This window comes from Nicotiana tabacum, chromosome 24 (genome assembly GCF_000715075.1).
Source record: "Nicotiana tabacum cultivar K326 chromosome 24, ASM71507v2, whole genome shotgun sequence".
Classification (NCBI taxonomy): Eukaryota; Viridiplantae; Streptophyta; class Magnoliopsida; order Solanales; family Solanaceae; genus Nicotiana; species Nicotiana tabacum.
Genome location: NC_134103.1, coordinates 24,947,123 through 24,962,283, shown reverse-complemented (window position 1 = coordinate 24,962,283; position 15,161 = coordinate 24,947,123). Strand labels below are relative to the sequence as shown.

Sequence of the window (15,161 nt, the reverse complement as noted above, 5' to 3'; positions counted from 1 at the left end):
GTTTGACCAAGCTTTTAAAAACGGTTTCTAAGTATATTTTTCTCAAGAGTGCTTTTCAAAAAAGTGTTTTTGGAGATAAGCTAATTTTTTCCTGCTTCTCCTCCTCCTCAAAAGCATTTTTTTTCTTTCAAAAGCTTGTTCAAATACTTCAACTTTGAAGAAAAATATTTTTTTTGAAAAAAAAAATACTTATAGGATTGGAGAAACTTGGCCAAACAGGCTATTAATTAGCTGGTGTATGTTTCTTTCTACTGTTTTGGTTACTTCATCGACATAGTTGTAATATTATGCAATCTCTAGTGTATGCGGTAAGTTTGGTTTTCTTGTAAAGAATGTTTCATTTTATTTTGGTTTTTCTTCTTTTAATCTTTTTTTTGTGTGTGTGTTCATCTGTTAAAGTCATGTGGAATACCCACAACCGATTTCATATTCTAATTTGTATGGCATTTAACGGTCGCGTTTCGTTAAAAATGTAAAACATTCTATGCAAATAATACCTCTTGTTTGTCAAGTCGATGAAGATTTGACATTGCATAAAAATACTTTCTACGACTAACTATTCTTTACAGGACATAAAACTTTTGACATAGTTTAAATTAAAAAAAAATTAATAAATAAAATATTACTTTGTTAATTTCAAGGCACTAAATATTAGGAAAAATAACATGAAAGGAATTAAATTATGTCCCAGTGTGAACTCGAATTTTAAATGGTAAGAAAGACTAATGACATTTCGTTAAGGGACTTGTATTTTCAATATAACTAGTCTTTGAGTACGTGCTTTGGAGTGTCCCCATATCAATGAATAAATAATTTTTAAAATAATATAATTATTATTAAAAAACATATATGATTCATAAAATAAAAATTAAAGAAAAAATCTAAGTTCCTAAAAATGATGAATTAGCACAAACAATGATGAATTGCTCATTTTTTAATTGTAACGTTAGAGGCAGATAGCTTGAGATAATTATCCGTCCATTTGGTCCTTGGAAACTTGGTGTCCAGTTTTGCAAGAACTTACAGATTTAGTGAGAGGAACCCAGGGAATGAGAGAATGAAAAGCTCTGCATAATAATCACTTTACAAAATGTATATATACACAATACAGACCATCTCTTAAATCTAACAGTGGCTAACCACTTAGTAAAAGATTTCGGTTATTCATTAAATGACTAAGTTACCCTCATGCTCATGTTATTCCTTTTGTCTCAACAAGTTTCAATTGCAGCCTTTTAAGCTAATTGTCCCTCCTAAAATGTTCAACTCCCTTTAGCTTTAGGGAGTTGAAAAAGTTATGCAACCTAATCCAGAAGAAAAAACAAATAAATAAGAAGAAATGCTGGATATTAATGTCACCTAAATCCAGCAGCAGAAATTTCACATTATTAAGAAATACAACTTGGTTAACTCAATATGTGTGGGAAATTTTAGATGATGTGACAAAGTACATGTTCGACATTATTCAACAAATACAACTTGGATAACTCAACAAGTGCAGGTATCTCAAGATGTTGATAGCCTGCACGTGATCGAAAATATATAATCCGAATTGCTTTGAACAGCCATTAGTACAACATGAGAGCTTGCCTTTTCCAGTATTTAACTCCTTTGCTGAGCTTCCTCCACACTATTCCGCATCAAACTTATGACTTGTGCTGGATCAGGAGCTCCAAACACTGAACTTCCTGCAACAACACAGTTTGCTCCAGCTGATGATGCTGCCTCAATGGTTGAAGGTCCTAAACCACCATCCACCTGCAACACAATAGCCCATAGCAATGATAAGTCGACTTTATCCAGCATGCTCTTTGGAAAGAAAAAAAAGAAGTGATAAACCCAGAAAGATAGCCAGCATATTGAGTGTGCAAGAAAGGCCATAGTTTTTTCAGCGATTACATGATAAACTCAAGAAAAGAACAAACACACGAGGGAAATGTCGGTGAAAAAACGATGGAAGTCTAAATATCTCAAACCAGAATTAAAACATCATCAAATGGAAGCTCACCTCTATATCAAGTAATGGATACTTCTTTCTGAGAGTCCGCACCTGAATATTGAAAGAGAATGGCTCTTAAGTTATAGTGCAGAATTGATGAATGATATCCAATACAAGAATGCCAAATTGTATTTGCACCTTATCCATCATCTCTGGCATAAACTTTTGTCCCCCAAATCCAGGTTCAACAGTCATCACTAGGACCAGTTCGACAGAGTTTTCACCATCAAGCTGTAAAACATACAAGCAAGCTGATGAATCATGACAGGTATTTTGTAGATTGACATCTAATTTGTTCCTTTTCAACTAAATGCAATGGCAACAAGTGATTTCCTTTTCAAAACTGTCTTAATCTCTTAGTTCATAGCAAGGAGATCAAATTACCAAGAAAATCCTGCGAATTTTGCTTATAAAACTAATACAAATGCGATAATGAAGATATACCAGTGGGTACACTTCCTCAATTGGTGTACCGGGCTTCAAGGAAACTCCAGGTTTCATGCCCTTAGACTTTATACGTTGAACAAGCTCTTGCCAATTATCTGAAAAGAGTAGAACCTTCATTGTAACAGAAATCAAAGTAATGATAACAAAGTCAGTAGAAATTAAGGATCCATTTGTGAGCATAAAATATTTTACTGGAAAACGTTGTCCAATTTTCAGGTTTTGGTTGCATAAACTAATAAAAGAACTTGCTGATCAAAATGTTTCACAACAAACAGAGAAAAGCAACTCATATGTTGAAGACACAAAGCAATTGATGCGGTGATGCTCCACCAGTACCAATACAATATGCACAGACATGTATATTCAGCAACTAACTAGTCATAATCTATCCCCGAATCACATCCTTTCTATACATCACTCAATCTATCTCTATCAAATCCTAGTGAACAGCGACTAACATTTAACTTCCAATCATATGCCAAAAACTGATTCTTAACATGGGAAGTAAACCCACCTCTAGATGCCTCAACATGGAAAGTAAACCCCGAGGCACCAGCTTTGCCTAACGGTTCCACATAATCAAGGGGGTTAGTGACCATGAGGTGGCAGTCCATATATGCCCTGGAGGAATTTAGAATAACATTTAGAACAACTTCACTGTACGATAGATAACTAATGGACAAGAAACATAAAGTTGAAATGGGACATTCATGAAACCTTACTTTGTATGCTTTCTCAGACTCTCGATAACTGGAGCACCAAGGGTAAGGTTTGGGACAAAGTGACTGCAAAAGAGCCAAGGAGGGAAAAAAGAAAAAAAAAGTATTATTCAATTGGTATCCACCCATCATTTTAACATGTTGTAACCAACCAGCTTGACGTGACTATCTGACCTACCCATCCTGCAATGCACCAATACAACATTTCAGTAACTGCTGATGAATGAAGTGCCTAGTAAAGTAAAGGAACAAGTTTCCACAGCACTTTACGTCCCAAACTTATTGAGCTAATAAAGAAGAGAAGACCGAACATACTAATAACATAATCCAGACGAAAGCAGATGAAGCACAATTTGCATAGAATTCTAGACCAATCAATATCCACCATGAGGAGGCTATGATCGATTTAGCTAGGTCATTACGCTATAGAGTTAGCAAACAAGAAACTGAGCTAGAACAACCACCTAGTTTATCCTGGAGTGATGAGTTCACATTATATGGCCTGCCTGAGAAACACACTTTTACCTAAATAAAGAAGGTAGTCAAGCACTGTATTCTTTAAAAATAAATGTTGAGAAGTTCTCAGAAACCTATAGTTACTTTCCCTTGTAAAGTATAATAAACCTTCTTAACTGTCATTCTATAGTAAACCATGCAGTCTCTTTCTTGATAAGTAAAAGATATTTCATTAAATGGACCAAGAAGGTCCCGAAGTAAAATATGCAGTCATAGAAATCGATTATCCCCCAGTCTTCCTGTACACGCTCCAGCATATGTCACTTAACCTATACTCCGTTGATACTCTGCAATAAATTGGAAGCGGGAAAGTATTGGAGGAATTCGGAAAATTTCTCACACCAGGTTTTCAACACCATGTTTCCACTTATTTTCCTAATACTCGGCTAGTTCAACATGAAAATTGTCTTTAACTACCTAGCTAATACCAATACACTAAATCAATCAATTATGCCTCAGTTCGGGATTAGTTGGGGTCAGCTATATGAATAGTCAGTATTTTTTTCCTCATGAATCCCCTGTATTCCCTCCACTTTATTTGGAGCAACGCTAATAACAACTAACATTTGAACTAAAAAACAAAAAAGACAAAACGAATCCTACTAACAGTATTCTGTTTCCTAACTTTTCAATTGGAAGATGGTAAAAACAAGAGCAAATTAAGTCAGTACTAAACAGCAATCAAGACAGCTAGAACTTTTCTGCTAAAAAGTAGTAGTAAAATTTTTTATTTTCAACTTCAATCAAACAAATTCATCATTAATTTTTTTTTTTTTTTTTAAAAAAAAAAAAAGCAATAACGAGAAATGAAAAAAATAATAGAAAGAGGAAGGAGGAAAATAAACAACAAAGTTACCATGATGTCCATGTGGAGCCAATCAGCACCGCAATTGAGCATGCGTTGTGCTTCAGATGCCAAATTAGCGAAGTCCGATGACAGCATCGACGGCGCTATGATTGCTTTCACCATCTTTCTCTCCTCCCTTGCAATTAACAAATCAAAACAAATTTATGAATCAGTTGAGGAATCCAAAGCTATAAAGGAATCTCATAGAAGCTTCCAGTAATACCTACCGGCCGTTAAATTCTCCGTTCAATCAAAAGTCCAGTGCCGGCGAAAGTAGCTACTTTCTCTCTCTCTCTCCTTATTTTGTAGTAGTATTAAACAATACTCCACATTTTACCCTCCCACCAACCATTTCTCTTTCACTCATTCTGGTTTTTACTTTCAGAATAAATCAAAAATTACCACGGGAACACCATTGTAACGTCTTTTTAAGAGGGAGTGATAAGTAATTTTCTGGCTTAGAAAATGAAACCGCAGAACATATGCTTTTTAATTGTCACATTTAAAATAAAATATATATATGGAAACTAAGTCCTGTTAATTGGAATGACGTTGATGATATTGTTGATTTCTTTTTATAGTGGAATGATAACAAACAAATGTTTTGATGCTGTTATGGTACTAAATTTGACTGTACTCATCACGTGGCATATTTGGAAAACTAGTTTTAAAGTACGCGATTTGTGCGTATAACCCATATCATCGAATATATAATTTTAAAAAATTACATAAATAATATTTAAACAATGTCTTTGGGTTATAAAATAAAGAGTAGACTTTTTAAAACTAATGAGTGTTAATCCCATTTAGCTAACTCAATAAAGAAAAAAATATTTCTTTATAAAACTCCGTAAATACTTTATTTTAATTTCTAAGGACCTTTGTGGGTATATCTTATGAAGTTTATTGTCATTTACGTGATCTAATATTAAAAATAAGCAAGTAATGCATAAATATTGTTATCAAGATTCTTTAAAGATTTGTCAAATAAAACCTATTGAAAATTAAATTTTTTTTATCTCTTTAGTGATTTGGGAATGAAGAGGTTGTCCTTATAGCTCAAGAAAAATTAATAACTATAGTGTAAAATTTAAAAATGATAAATATTGAGTTAATATTTACAACAAATAACTTAGAAATATATATAAAAATAATATCGGGGGTTGTAATTTGGTGGAATAAATAAAAAAGAAAGAAAAATAATTAATAAATTCATTTAGAATACATAATATTATCTTCTACTATCTTATCCTTATTGTTTCAAGTTCACATTTTTACCAATTTGACTCTAAATATTAAACTATAATTAAATTTTCTCTATGGTCTAATTATTTTTCAGGGCCAATCTTCTCCTTTATAAACATAAGTTTATGTAGCCTAAGGGGTCTTTTAATTCGTAAAAATTTATATTAGGATTATAGTGCGAGAATTATAATACGAAAATTAAATAATAACAGAAACTGTGTTTGTTTTTTTCCTATATAAACTTGGATGAAATTTTATTTTCAACTTAACCTTGCCTTCTTAAATGATTTGCAATAAGCGCTTTGGAGATAGATATTTTGGTCATTTGATTATTTTATCCTGGGATAGTTAACCCCCAAATTATTATCCCACATTGAATGTAGAACAAAAATAGCAACTAATTAAGATTGTGGTATAACTATTCTCGTGATTTCTTATACAAAAAAAATAATCTAACCAAACATGAAATTAAATAGTCCCACTTTTTATCCCAAAATTGTTATCCTTCAATTTTGTTGAATGTAAAAAATATATTTAAATTTTTAGTTATTTTTATCTAATTATTGAGTGTAATTTTCAAAATATTACACATAAAATCGATGAAGAGAAAATACTCAATTATTTGTTCTAATAGTTGAGTATAGTTTTTAAATATTACAGTAAAAATCAAGGATTTTTTTTTTTTGAATATGAAGGGAGTTCAAATATTATATGGAAGTTTATTATCTATTATCTGTTTTTATTTATACTATTATTAAGTACTAAAAAATCTTTAAATTATAAGTCAAATAATTTGTACTTGACTTCAAAACACCATCCTTGTCGGGAACTAAAATTTTCATCGAAGACAATATGCTGTGTAATCGGATTGTTTATTTTGTTGGAGAATCTTTTACATGTTTTCCTTTTCTTTTTTTTATATAGTATTCTTATTAAATCCTAATTATTAGGACTTCATACATAGTTCAAATAAGGAATTGATTCAATGAATAAAATTTTAGTAATTTTTAAAGTCCTAAATATTAGGAAAGTAACTTAAATTACAATTATATCCAATATAAAATATATTTTTAAAGGGTAAAAAAGGCAAACGACATTTCATTAAGGGTTTTCGTACTTTTAATATACTTGTATAAATAAATATTGTAATATGACCATTATTTTAGCTAATGGAGTCCATATCACATAAGCATAAATATTTTTGCAAAGTGTAGACTTTGTTGGCAATATTCTTTGGGACCCAAAAATATTGCATTGTGTGTTGGACATCATTTGCACAAGTTGTATCTCTTCTTTTACACCTAAGAGGCCAAGACTTTTTTGCCTATAAAAGGGAAGGTCATTAGTTCATTTTAGACACACCAACAAGACTTGAGTCTTCATTTCTTGTTTCTTCCTTTATTAAGAGTGTTTTGTATGAGAGTTAGTGTTGGGAAGCACTTGTGTGAACCCTTTCTTTGGAGTGATCTTGTGAGGTTATTCTCTTAGGGTATTTGAGATTAATAAGAGTGTTTACTCTAATTTTGTACTCTCTTTTGCACTCTTATTGTTATAGTAAATTGATCCTCTCCGCTTGTGGACGTAGGTCACTTTGACCGAACCAAGATAAATTTGTGTCTTTTTTATCTACTTTAATTGTCGTTGTTATCAACTTCCATTGTCTGTGTTATTGCCAGTATACCGTTGTTTGGCTATATTCCGCACTACCCAGGTTCCCAATCCTAACAGATATAGACTAGAAATCTTTGTATTTTAGTAATGAAAAAAATGAACCTCATATTGTTGCAAAAGCGTTGTTTGAATATAATGAATTAATTGAAATAAAGTTTGCTAACTCACCAAATAATACTTTACTATGATGGAAGATGGGATTTGTTTATTTGTAAATGCAGGGCTACATATTGAAAGAAAGAAGGCAAGCATTAGTTTAATTGCTATAGACAACAAAGGTACTTTGCTTCATACCCATGGATCCCCGATTCAGTTTCCCCGATTCAGTTTATTGGGAAGGCATTGCTGAGGCGTTTGCAATTTGAAAGAAATAGTAGACATGTTTGAAGAAAAGTGTGAAGGCTTCTTGGGATGTAAGTGGCTTATGAGGATATTTGGAACATGTCTTCAAACGTTTAACATGTTTTTTTTTTTTAAATATTTTAAGATGTTTAATTATGTTGCTCATAACTTGCATTTCTCTATTTCTTTAGTACATGTTTTTTTCCCCGAGAAAAGTATGTTCCCAAGCTGGATTGTAAATGAGGTTGTATGCTCATTTGGGCATATCTTGTCCTTAATGAGTTAATAGATGACTGTTTTTTTATGGAAAAAAGGATAAGTAACTTTATGAAACTATTATAGAATATTTAAAAGGATTACTGAAAATAAGAAGAATTGCAAATATAAAATCAATTATTTAGCCTTTCTAAAACCATTTATGCTTGTTAATATGACAAATTGAAGCTTCAAAGTTTCTAAAAACCAATTCCTATTATAATAGGTCGTTTAGAAATTCTTTCTAGATAGGGGTTAAAGTAGCCAAAAAGTGAAGAAGGTAGATACCTAATAATTGACCGAGATATAATCTGACCAGATACCTATTAACTTACCACATTTGATATATCATATAATCAACTAATTAAACCAACAATAGTTATAATTGACAAACACCAGACTTTGCATAAACATATATCTCAATCATCCAAAAAAACTAATAACCTGTTTAGGTAACTACAACAACATGTGGATTACATATCCTTTGTGAAAGATTAAGTTCACTATCTTCAGATACAAACTTTCATTATCAAAGAGGGAGGGAACTTAACATATCCTTTCCTGCTTCAACTAAATGAAATAAAGATCTGGTTATAACAACCCAAGAGTAAGGTATATCTAAATTAGGTTAATAACTATATCCGGCACATCTAAATCAATAGTTCAGCTCATCAATCTATCTATCAGTTTATAATCATTTTACAACAGACTTATTCTAATTTCAAACGCAAATGCAACGTTAATATCTCAATTTAAGCTAGGACTTCTCTTCATCTGACTGACATGTTGGTCCTGGATCGGCATCAACATCGACAAAGAACTCTTCTACTGACCAAAAAAAAGAAAAAACAAATCAAGCAATAGAACAGTCATCTATAAACATAAAGCAGATGAAACAACATTTGTTTTAGTTAAAAAGAAAAAAACTTGTGATGGTTACTGTATATATCCCCTACAGCTAAACCACCTCTAGCTTTTTCAAAGAGGAAAGCATAAAATTGGAATTTTCAAAGAAAAGCATCTGAAAATGGGTTTGAGCTGTGTAAGCAGCCACTAATGCTTGCATTAAGGTCATACCCCTTAGAATGCGGCCCTTGCCCGAATCCTGCGTTGAACGCGGGATGACTTACACCGGACTGCCCCTTAAGCATATGGAAATGCAGACTAATAATATTTGCATAGGTCCAAGCATGCCAATGTGCATTCATGTATCAATGTTTACTTCTAACTTATATATTTATACATGATTAAACCATGTTTACTGCAAATGCAACAAACGAAAGCCAGGATGCACTAAACAAGGATCAGAAGTCAGATTCCAGACAAAGCCACTATTATAGTCCAATGTCGTGAAAGAAGATTAGGATCACGAAAGACCATAGCATCAGCCATTAAAGTGCATCTAATAACTTAGGCAAAAAACAGCACACAAGTTGATATGCTTAATGCTGACATTTTGTTGAACATCTCGCAGTTTATGATTCAAAGCTTAAAATTAGATGGGCAAGAAAGCAAAAAAATCTCACCTATATCATCTTGCTCAGGAGAGTCAAGTAGAATGTCTGAATCAGAAGGCAAAAAAGCAGAACCGGGATAGTTTCCAAGAGGCCCTAGATCTGTAATTGGTGTGGAGAAAAAATGAGCGTCAGCCAGAATAAAAGAGGAAAAGAATCTAAAAATCTGAGCAGAAAAGCAAATCAATAAAATCATCGTCGAAGAAGCAGCCCATACAAATTATCGTACTCACTACTAGTACTTCTGCAACTTACTTTATAAGTCATATATTCCAACACATATCATGTATCTGATCTGTAAATATAATGAATCTCTTTTTGGTTTGCCTGTCAAGCATTTTGTTTATCAAGAAATTAACGAAACCCACAGCTGATAGAACCTATAAACATTAAAGTTTATACATGTAGTGGTGCTAAAGAGAGCAACATATTGTAACCTTCATCTAGTACTCCAGAGGTATAATGCAAAATAAATTCTCTTTTTTAGTAACTGGACTTTATTTGGAATAATATTACAAGCCACTGGGTCAGATTTTGGGTGAGTGTCTTCAACTATGATAACTTCATATTATGAATTGTTAAAAGAGTTCATTTGTAATGCTTCAAATAAGACAACACGAACAAAGTTCTCAAATCAAATACTCTTCTTAACATCAAAGGAAGCACAAAAGGAGTGAGAGGGAAGTAGAACCTCATTGCAAATTTAATGACTAAAAATAAAAGCTTGAGTTGTGTATAAGCTAACTTACCTCCCAAGTTGGACAAGTCTGCTGTTAGATCTGAAAGACTGAAATTCCAAGGAATCTGAGCGAAAGATCTCAGTGAATCTCTAGAATTACCAACACCATTATCTGGTGGAAGTTCTAATCCTACTGAACTTGCTACATCAGATGGGAAAGCAGCATCAAGGGCTGACGTGTCAACTCCCATCCCTGAAATCTCTGAAGCCGTAAAGGGAAAATGCCCGCTGGAAGCTACTGATGTAGGACTTACTGTCATATCTGACATTGATGACATGGCATTGCTAGGTGGAATAGTTGGTGCTACATCCGACGCACTGGTGTCAATCACCATACTGTCAGCAGAAAAAAATTGTAAAGCGTCATTTGTCAAGCCGTGTCTCCGCCAACAAATATAAACAGTCCCGAAGCCAATGCACTTCAACCATCAAATTTATTATTTATTCATCTTTGGAAAGAAGAAGAAATGAACCTTGTTTCCTTGATAGAAGAGTTAAAACTAGACATGGGCTACAACATACAAGTAGGTTCGACATATTCAGATGAAGTAACTATTTTCACCAACCTACACTCATTTTTAACCCATGTGAACCTTCAATGCTATTTCGACTCCTACCAAATTTGGCAAAGTATGAAATAAATTTCCAATTTTAGAATCAAAGAAAACTACTTCCTATATAAGAAAAAATTCTCACTCGTTTCCAGAATTCATCCTCATCGGATGATAGTTTCCTGGCGCTGGCACACCATTAACCACATGGCAGCTGGACATGCCCATTGGATCAAGATGAGGTTGACCTGCAGCTGGAGCTGGATGTTGCTGAAGGACGGGATATCCCATGGGTAAGTTGTTGACTGCACTGGAAACAAGTGGCAATAAATATAATGATAATAAAGCTAAATAAAAGACCTATTCATCTGTTCTTAAAATAACAATATACCCATACTCTATTCAAGTAGCTTGACTACAATTTGAAAGGCCATGTTACTTAATAAATATTGAGGAAGAAAGGAAGCAGATGAAAGGAAGTGCAGAGGGCAAGATGAACTACACACTTTGCAAAAACCTTATGTTGTATACAGTTGAACATTATTTTCAAGTTCCTAGAAGATATAGTTTCTTCCACCAAAATATTCAAGCTTCTTCGCTAATAAAGATTAGTACGGTTGAAGCTTGGAAAAATTGAATAAGCCATAGCTTCAGCTAGACCATCCACTCCATCTTGTTCACAAAACAAAAAGATCAGAAAGACGGACCTAGAAAAGGCTCAATTAATTGATGATTGGACAATCTCAAAATTTCAAAAACTAATTCCGAAGCAGAATAATGCAGTAACTTTCGCCTTCATAAGACAAATAAATTTACCTGGCATGGTGCTAATCCCATTCTGCATAGGAGCCAATGGAACCTTTGGAGGCACTGGATATTTCATTAGATGATACTGATGCTCAAGCAAATGATTGAACAAGATGATTTGTTTCTTCAGTTTAAGCCTAATGTAGTAGGCCCGAAAGAAATCTGCATTTTCTTCTTCTAATTTTTGCCAAACTGGATACAATATGAAAAAGATTTAAAAGCTGGAACTGAAAACCTAAAGTAACCACCCAGTAACCATAGACATAAACCAGAAAATACTTGGTCAAAAAACACATGAAACAGTAGATAGCATATCTAAAGCATAAACAAATTCTCAGTAACATCATGTACCTACCTAGAGTTGTAAATCCAGGATCTATCCTCGCACGATTCAGAAGTGTTTTTACCACTTCATCCTTATTCATATACAGTTGCAAGCACCGTTCAATCAAGTTTTGGACCTGCAACAATATGTCATCATGAAGTTAAAAGACCCCGAGCACAACTTTCCAATGTATGATCTAAGCAAAAATAAGAACTTAAAGACTGTCTTACAAGTTCAATATCTTCACGTGAAACTTTCCTGTTATCATTGCCTGATGCAGAAACAGAACCTGCATCAGCTACAGGTGTATCAACTGTATGGTTCTGCGGGTCATTTTGGGTTTCATGAGAAGCCTGGGTTGATGGTTTCTTTTCTACAGTGTTTTGTGGATCCTGCAATATATCATGAAATAATAAAATTATGAAAATAAGATTCCATATCTGAATAATAACTTAACCAACTTAATCTATGTTTTAAATAAAAATCACAAGAGTTTCAGAATTTCAGAAATTTTTATTCTATAACCTATTTAGTATAGACTATCTGTGTGTAATCACTTACTATTATAGAACAAAACAGATAACGTAATTGCAGATAAGAGAACCCTCACCCTTCAAATAACAAGTTACAGAGGTTGGTCACAAGTTAACAGCGCGAATATTGTTACCAATTAGAAGCATTTTAACACTAATGATAAGTTGCATTGCCAAAATAATGCAACATATAACCAAGTAATGAGCAAGAAATGAAAGATCCGAACACAGCAAAGGGAACTCTGTTTGAAAATAGATAAAATAACCTGTGCGGTCTTCATTTTAGTCAACTTCAGGCGCATTAAATATCTCCATGAAGCTCCAACATTCCACCGCTGAAAGTTGTCTCACTACTTCTATGGAAAGCTAGGAGAACTAATCACCTGAGAATAAAAGGTACTATCAATAAAGAAGATGTAAAAATCACAGAAGTACGATGATAGAGGAAAATTGAAAATTTAAAGTTTAGCATAAAATTTCAGAATTGAGAAAGCAAACATCATTTTCAGTGCAAGAGACTGATATATTTAGGATAATGTGAGAAAGATTACCTCGCATTCCCCACATTGGAACTGATCCATGATACTTAATGAGTTCCATGGATCATAAACAAGTTAAACTGAAAAGAAGAGAATTTATTCCAAACAACGAGCAAGCTATAAGAATATAGAAAGGAACCTATTACACTGGATAGTAAATGAGTCTGATGTTTACTTTCTTTTTTATCTTGTCTATTTTGTTCATTAAGCCCCGATATCCTCAAGTAACTACCTAGTCCCTCTCCAAAGAATCTGATCCCAAAATTGCCTGTTCTCCTTACCTTCAAACTTAAATCTTGGATTTGCCTCTTTTACATTGTAAGGTGCTCAAGCTGCACTATCTTCAAAAAATGCAAGTAAGGCAAGGAGGAGCCAGTATTGTTGAAAGTGGAAAGAATTTGATTGGAAGAATATTACATAGAGAATGGCTTCAAAAAAGTTGTCTCCTTGTTTTTCTTTCTTTGAATTCTACTCTACAATGGCAATTGATAAGGGGTACAAGGGTGTAACACTGTCCTAATAGATTTATATTTCTCATGCATTTTTAAAGTCATTCAAAATTTCAGAATGCTTACTTACTGAGACCCAAAAGTAAAAATTCAAAAACAAACAAATTTTAGCGTGAACGAACATCGCATTAACGAGATTAACATACCATAACAAAGAATCCTGAAAAGTTACAAAAAGAATCAAGTAACCAAAATGGAAAATTCTCCACTAAAGGTTAAGAAAATTCTCCACTAAAGGTTAAGACTTTCCTACCAAATGTGTGACTTTAACTTGCTAAAAAGATAAATACTATAGAAAAGGTTCAGTCTTTTCTACCAAATTCTTGACTTTAACACAAATCTAGAATGTCTTTAATCAAAAGCTTTGAGCTTTAAAAGACAGCTCTAATGGGATATCCCAAATAAGAAATCAAAACAACCATTATCTAATTAGGCAAAAATAAAGATATTCACATTGCAAGAACCTAGTACAACCCCTCCAGCTTAACATAAAAAAATACATTTAAAAGTAAAAATTCTCAAAGATCTCAAAACTAGTAGCAAGAAGATTATCAAGATTTCATTTTTCCACAAAATCAAGATTGTTCGTTATTCAAACAACACTTAAAGTATCACTCAATTAACAATATTAAAAATTTCTTAACAATACAAAACACCAGTCTGACAAATCTCTAACCAAAGGGGTCAGATTTATACTAACTTTAATTTGTAAGCTCATAGAAATAAGAGATCTTTATACAAATAGCCAGCCTAATTCACTATTTATTGTTCCTAGCCAGTATATATCAATTAAACACTTATTATACATGGATTATACGTATATTATACATTCGCCTGCTATTTTTAGTTTACGCAGTTGGGTGGGGACTATTTTTGGATTAATTCTTCCAGAAATGAACAGTAGCATCAAACACCCAATTCAGAAATGAACAACAATATGTGCAGATAAAAGCATTTTTTTTAAATGAAGAAAAAAAAAACCAACTCAAGAAATGTTTGTATACTAAGGAGAAAACAACCAAAAAAAAAAAAGGCCAAACCTTTGGCTTGCAAGTTGGCTAGTGAAATCTTGGTCTTACGGTAGCTTATGAACAAAGCGTTAGCAAAATTGAGCTTACTAAAATTAATAGAAAAAATGAAAATTAGCAAATTATCAAGAAAAGAACGAAGGGGAGAGATTAAAGGAGGAGATGAAGAAGAGAAAAGTGTAGATGGGTTGTGCTTACAAGAGTTAGAGGAGTGGAACAGTTAAGAAGAAGGAAGGTTTTAAAGCGCAGTGTGGAAAAATATGGTTTATGAGCTGCTGCTGTTTATTGGTCCTTTTGTCCAGTAAGTAAGAAAATAGCAGTAATGGAAAGTGCAAATTACCGCCAAAGATTGGTTTCAATAATACCAGGATTATTTTATTCTAATTTGAATTCAATGTGGACAATATGCTTGATACGAATTTTTAATTTTTTCTTGTTTCTCATAAATTTAGAAGCTGCTGCAATAGTATGGAGCTGAAAGCAATATTGAAACATAACTTAGTTTCATAATTCTTTTTGGAAAAAAATTCCGATTAACAATTGGTAATTGAAAAATAGCCACATTTTCAAAAGTA

The 15,161-nt window shown here is 32.9% G+C and overlaps 2 protein-coding genes across 5 annotated transcripts; both read right to left on the bottom strand.

The window, feature by feature from the left end:
- Window positions 1–1,330: 1,330 nt before the first annotated feature.
- Window positions 1,331–4,894, bottom strand: LOC107809939 (ribulose-phosphate 3-epimerase, cytoplasmic isoform-like). Its single transcript, XM_016634648.2, has 9 exons — window positions 4,756–4,894; window positions 4,538–4,664; window positions 3,344–3,348; window positions 3,169–3,231; window positions 2,961–3,067; window positions 2,444–2,541; window positions 2,138–2,230; window positions 2,009–2,050; window positions 1,331–1,758 (listed from the first exon to the last, which is right to left on the bottom strand). The coding sequence occupies exons 2-9, from the start codon at window positions 4,649–4,651 to the stop codon at window positions 1,603–1,605; spliced, it is 678 nt and encodes a 225-aa protein (XP_016490134.1). The 5' UTR covers window positions 4,652–4,664; window positions 4,756–4,894; the 3' UTR covers window positions 1,331–1,602.
- A 3,616-nt stretch (window positions 4,895–8,510) lies between these two features.
- On the bottom strand, window positions 8,511–14,909 carry LOC107809938 (uncharacterized). Of its 4 annotated transcripts, XM_016634645.2 has the most exons (10): window positions 14,785–14,909; window positions 14,599–14,675; window positions 12,777–12,893; window positions 12,208–12,369; window positions 12,008–12,113; window positions 11,662–11,844; window positions 10,991–11,150; window positions 10,305–10,630; window positions 9,568–9,657; window positions 8,511–8,869 (listed from the first exon to the last, which is right to left on the bottom strand). In XM_016634645.2, the coding sequence occupies exons 3-10, from the start codon at window positions 12,810–12,812 to the stop codon at window positions 8,799–8,801; spliced, it is 1,134 nt and encodes a 377-aa protein (XP_016490131.2). In that variant the 5' UTR covers window positions 12,813–12,893; window positions 14,599–14,675; window positions 14,785–14,909; the 3' UTR covers window positions 8,511–8,798. The 4 variants fall into 4 exon arrangements, with proteins under 4 accessions (XP_016490131.2, XP_016490130.2, XP_016490133.2 ...); XM_016634644.2 differs by having other exon boundaries at window positions 14,599–14,855; XM_016634647.2 differs by having other exon boundaries at window positions 8,511–8,866; window positions 14,599–14,855.
- Window positions 14,910–15,161: the final 252 nt, after the last annotated feature.

Excerpts from the sequence above, each read along its gene's own strand:
- LOC107809939 (XM_016634648.2), bottom strand. The coding sequence starts at position 4,651 with ATGGTGAAAGCAATCATAGCGCCGTCGATGCTGTCATCGGACTTCGCT. Across the intron at positions 3,068-3,168 it reads AGTCTGAGAAAGCATACAAA|GGCATATATGGACTGCCACC; the intron begins GTAAGGTTTCAT and ends AAATTCCTCCAG. Across the intron at positions 2,231-2,443 it reads TTGAGGAAGTGTACCCACTG|CTTGATGGTGAAAACTCTGT; the intron begins GTATATCTTCAT and ends TATGTTTTACAG.
- LOC107809938 (XM_016634645.2), bottom strand. The coding sequence starts at position 12,812 with ATGCGCCTGAAGTTGACTAAAATGAAGACCGCACAG. Across the intron at positions 11,151-11,661 it reads TGGGATTAGCACCATGCCAG|TCAACAACTTACCCATGGGA; the intron begins GTAAATTTATTT and ends TTTCCAGTGCAG. Across the intron at positions 9,658-10,304 it reads AGACTTGTCCAACTTGGGAG|ATCTAGGGCCTCTTGGAAAC; the intron begins GTAAGTTAGCTT and ends CACCAATTACAG.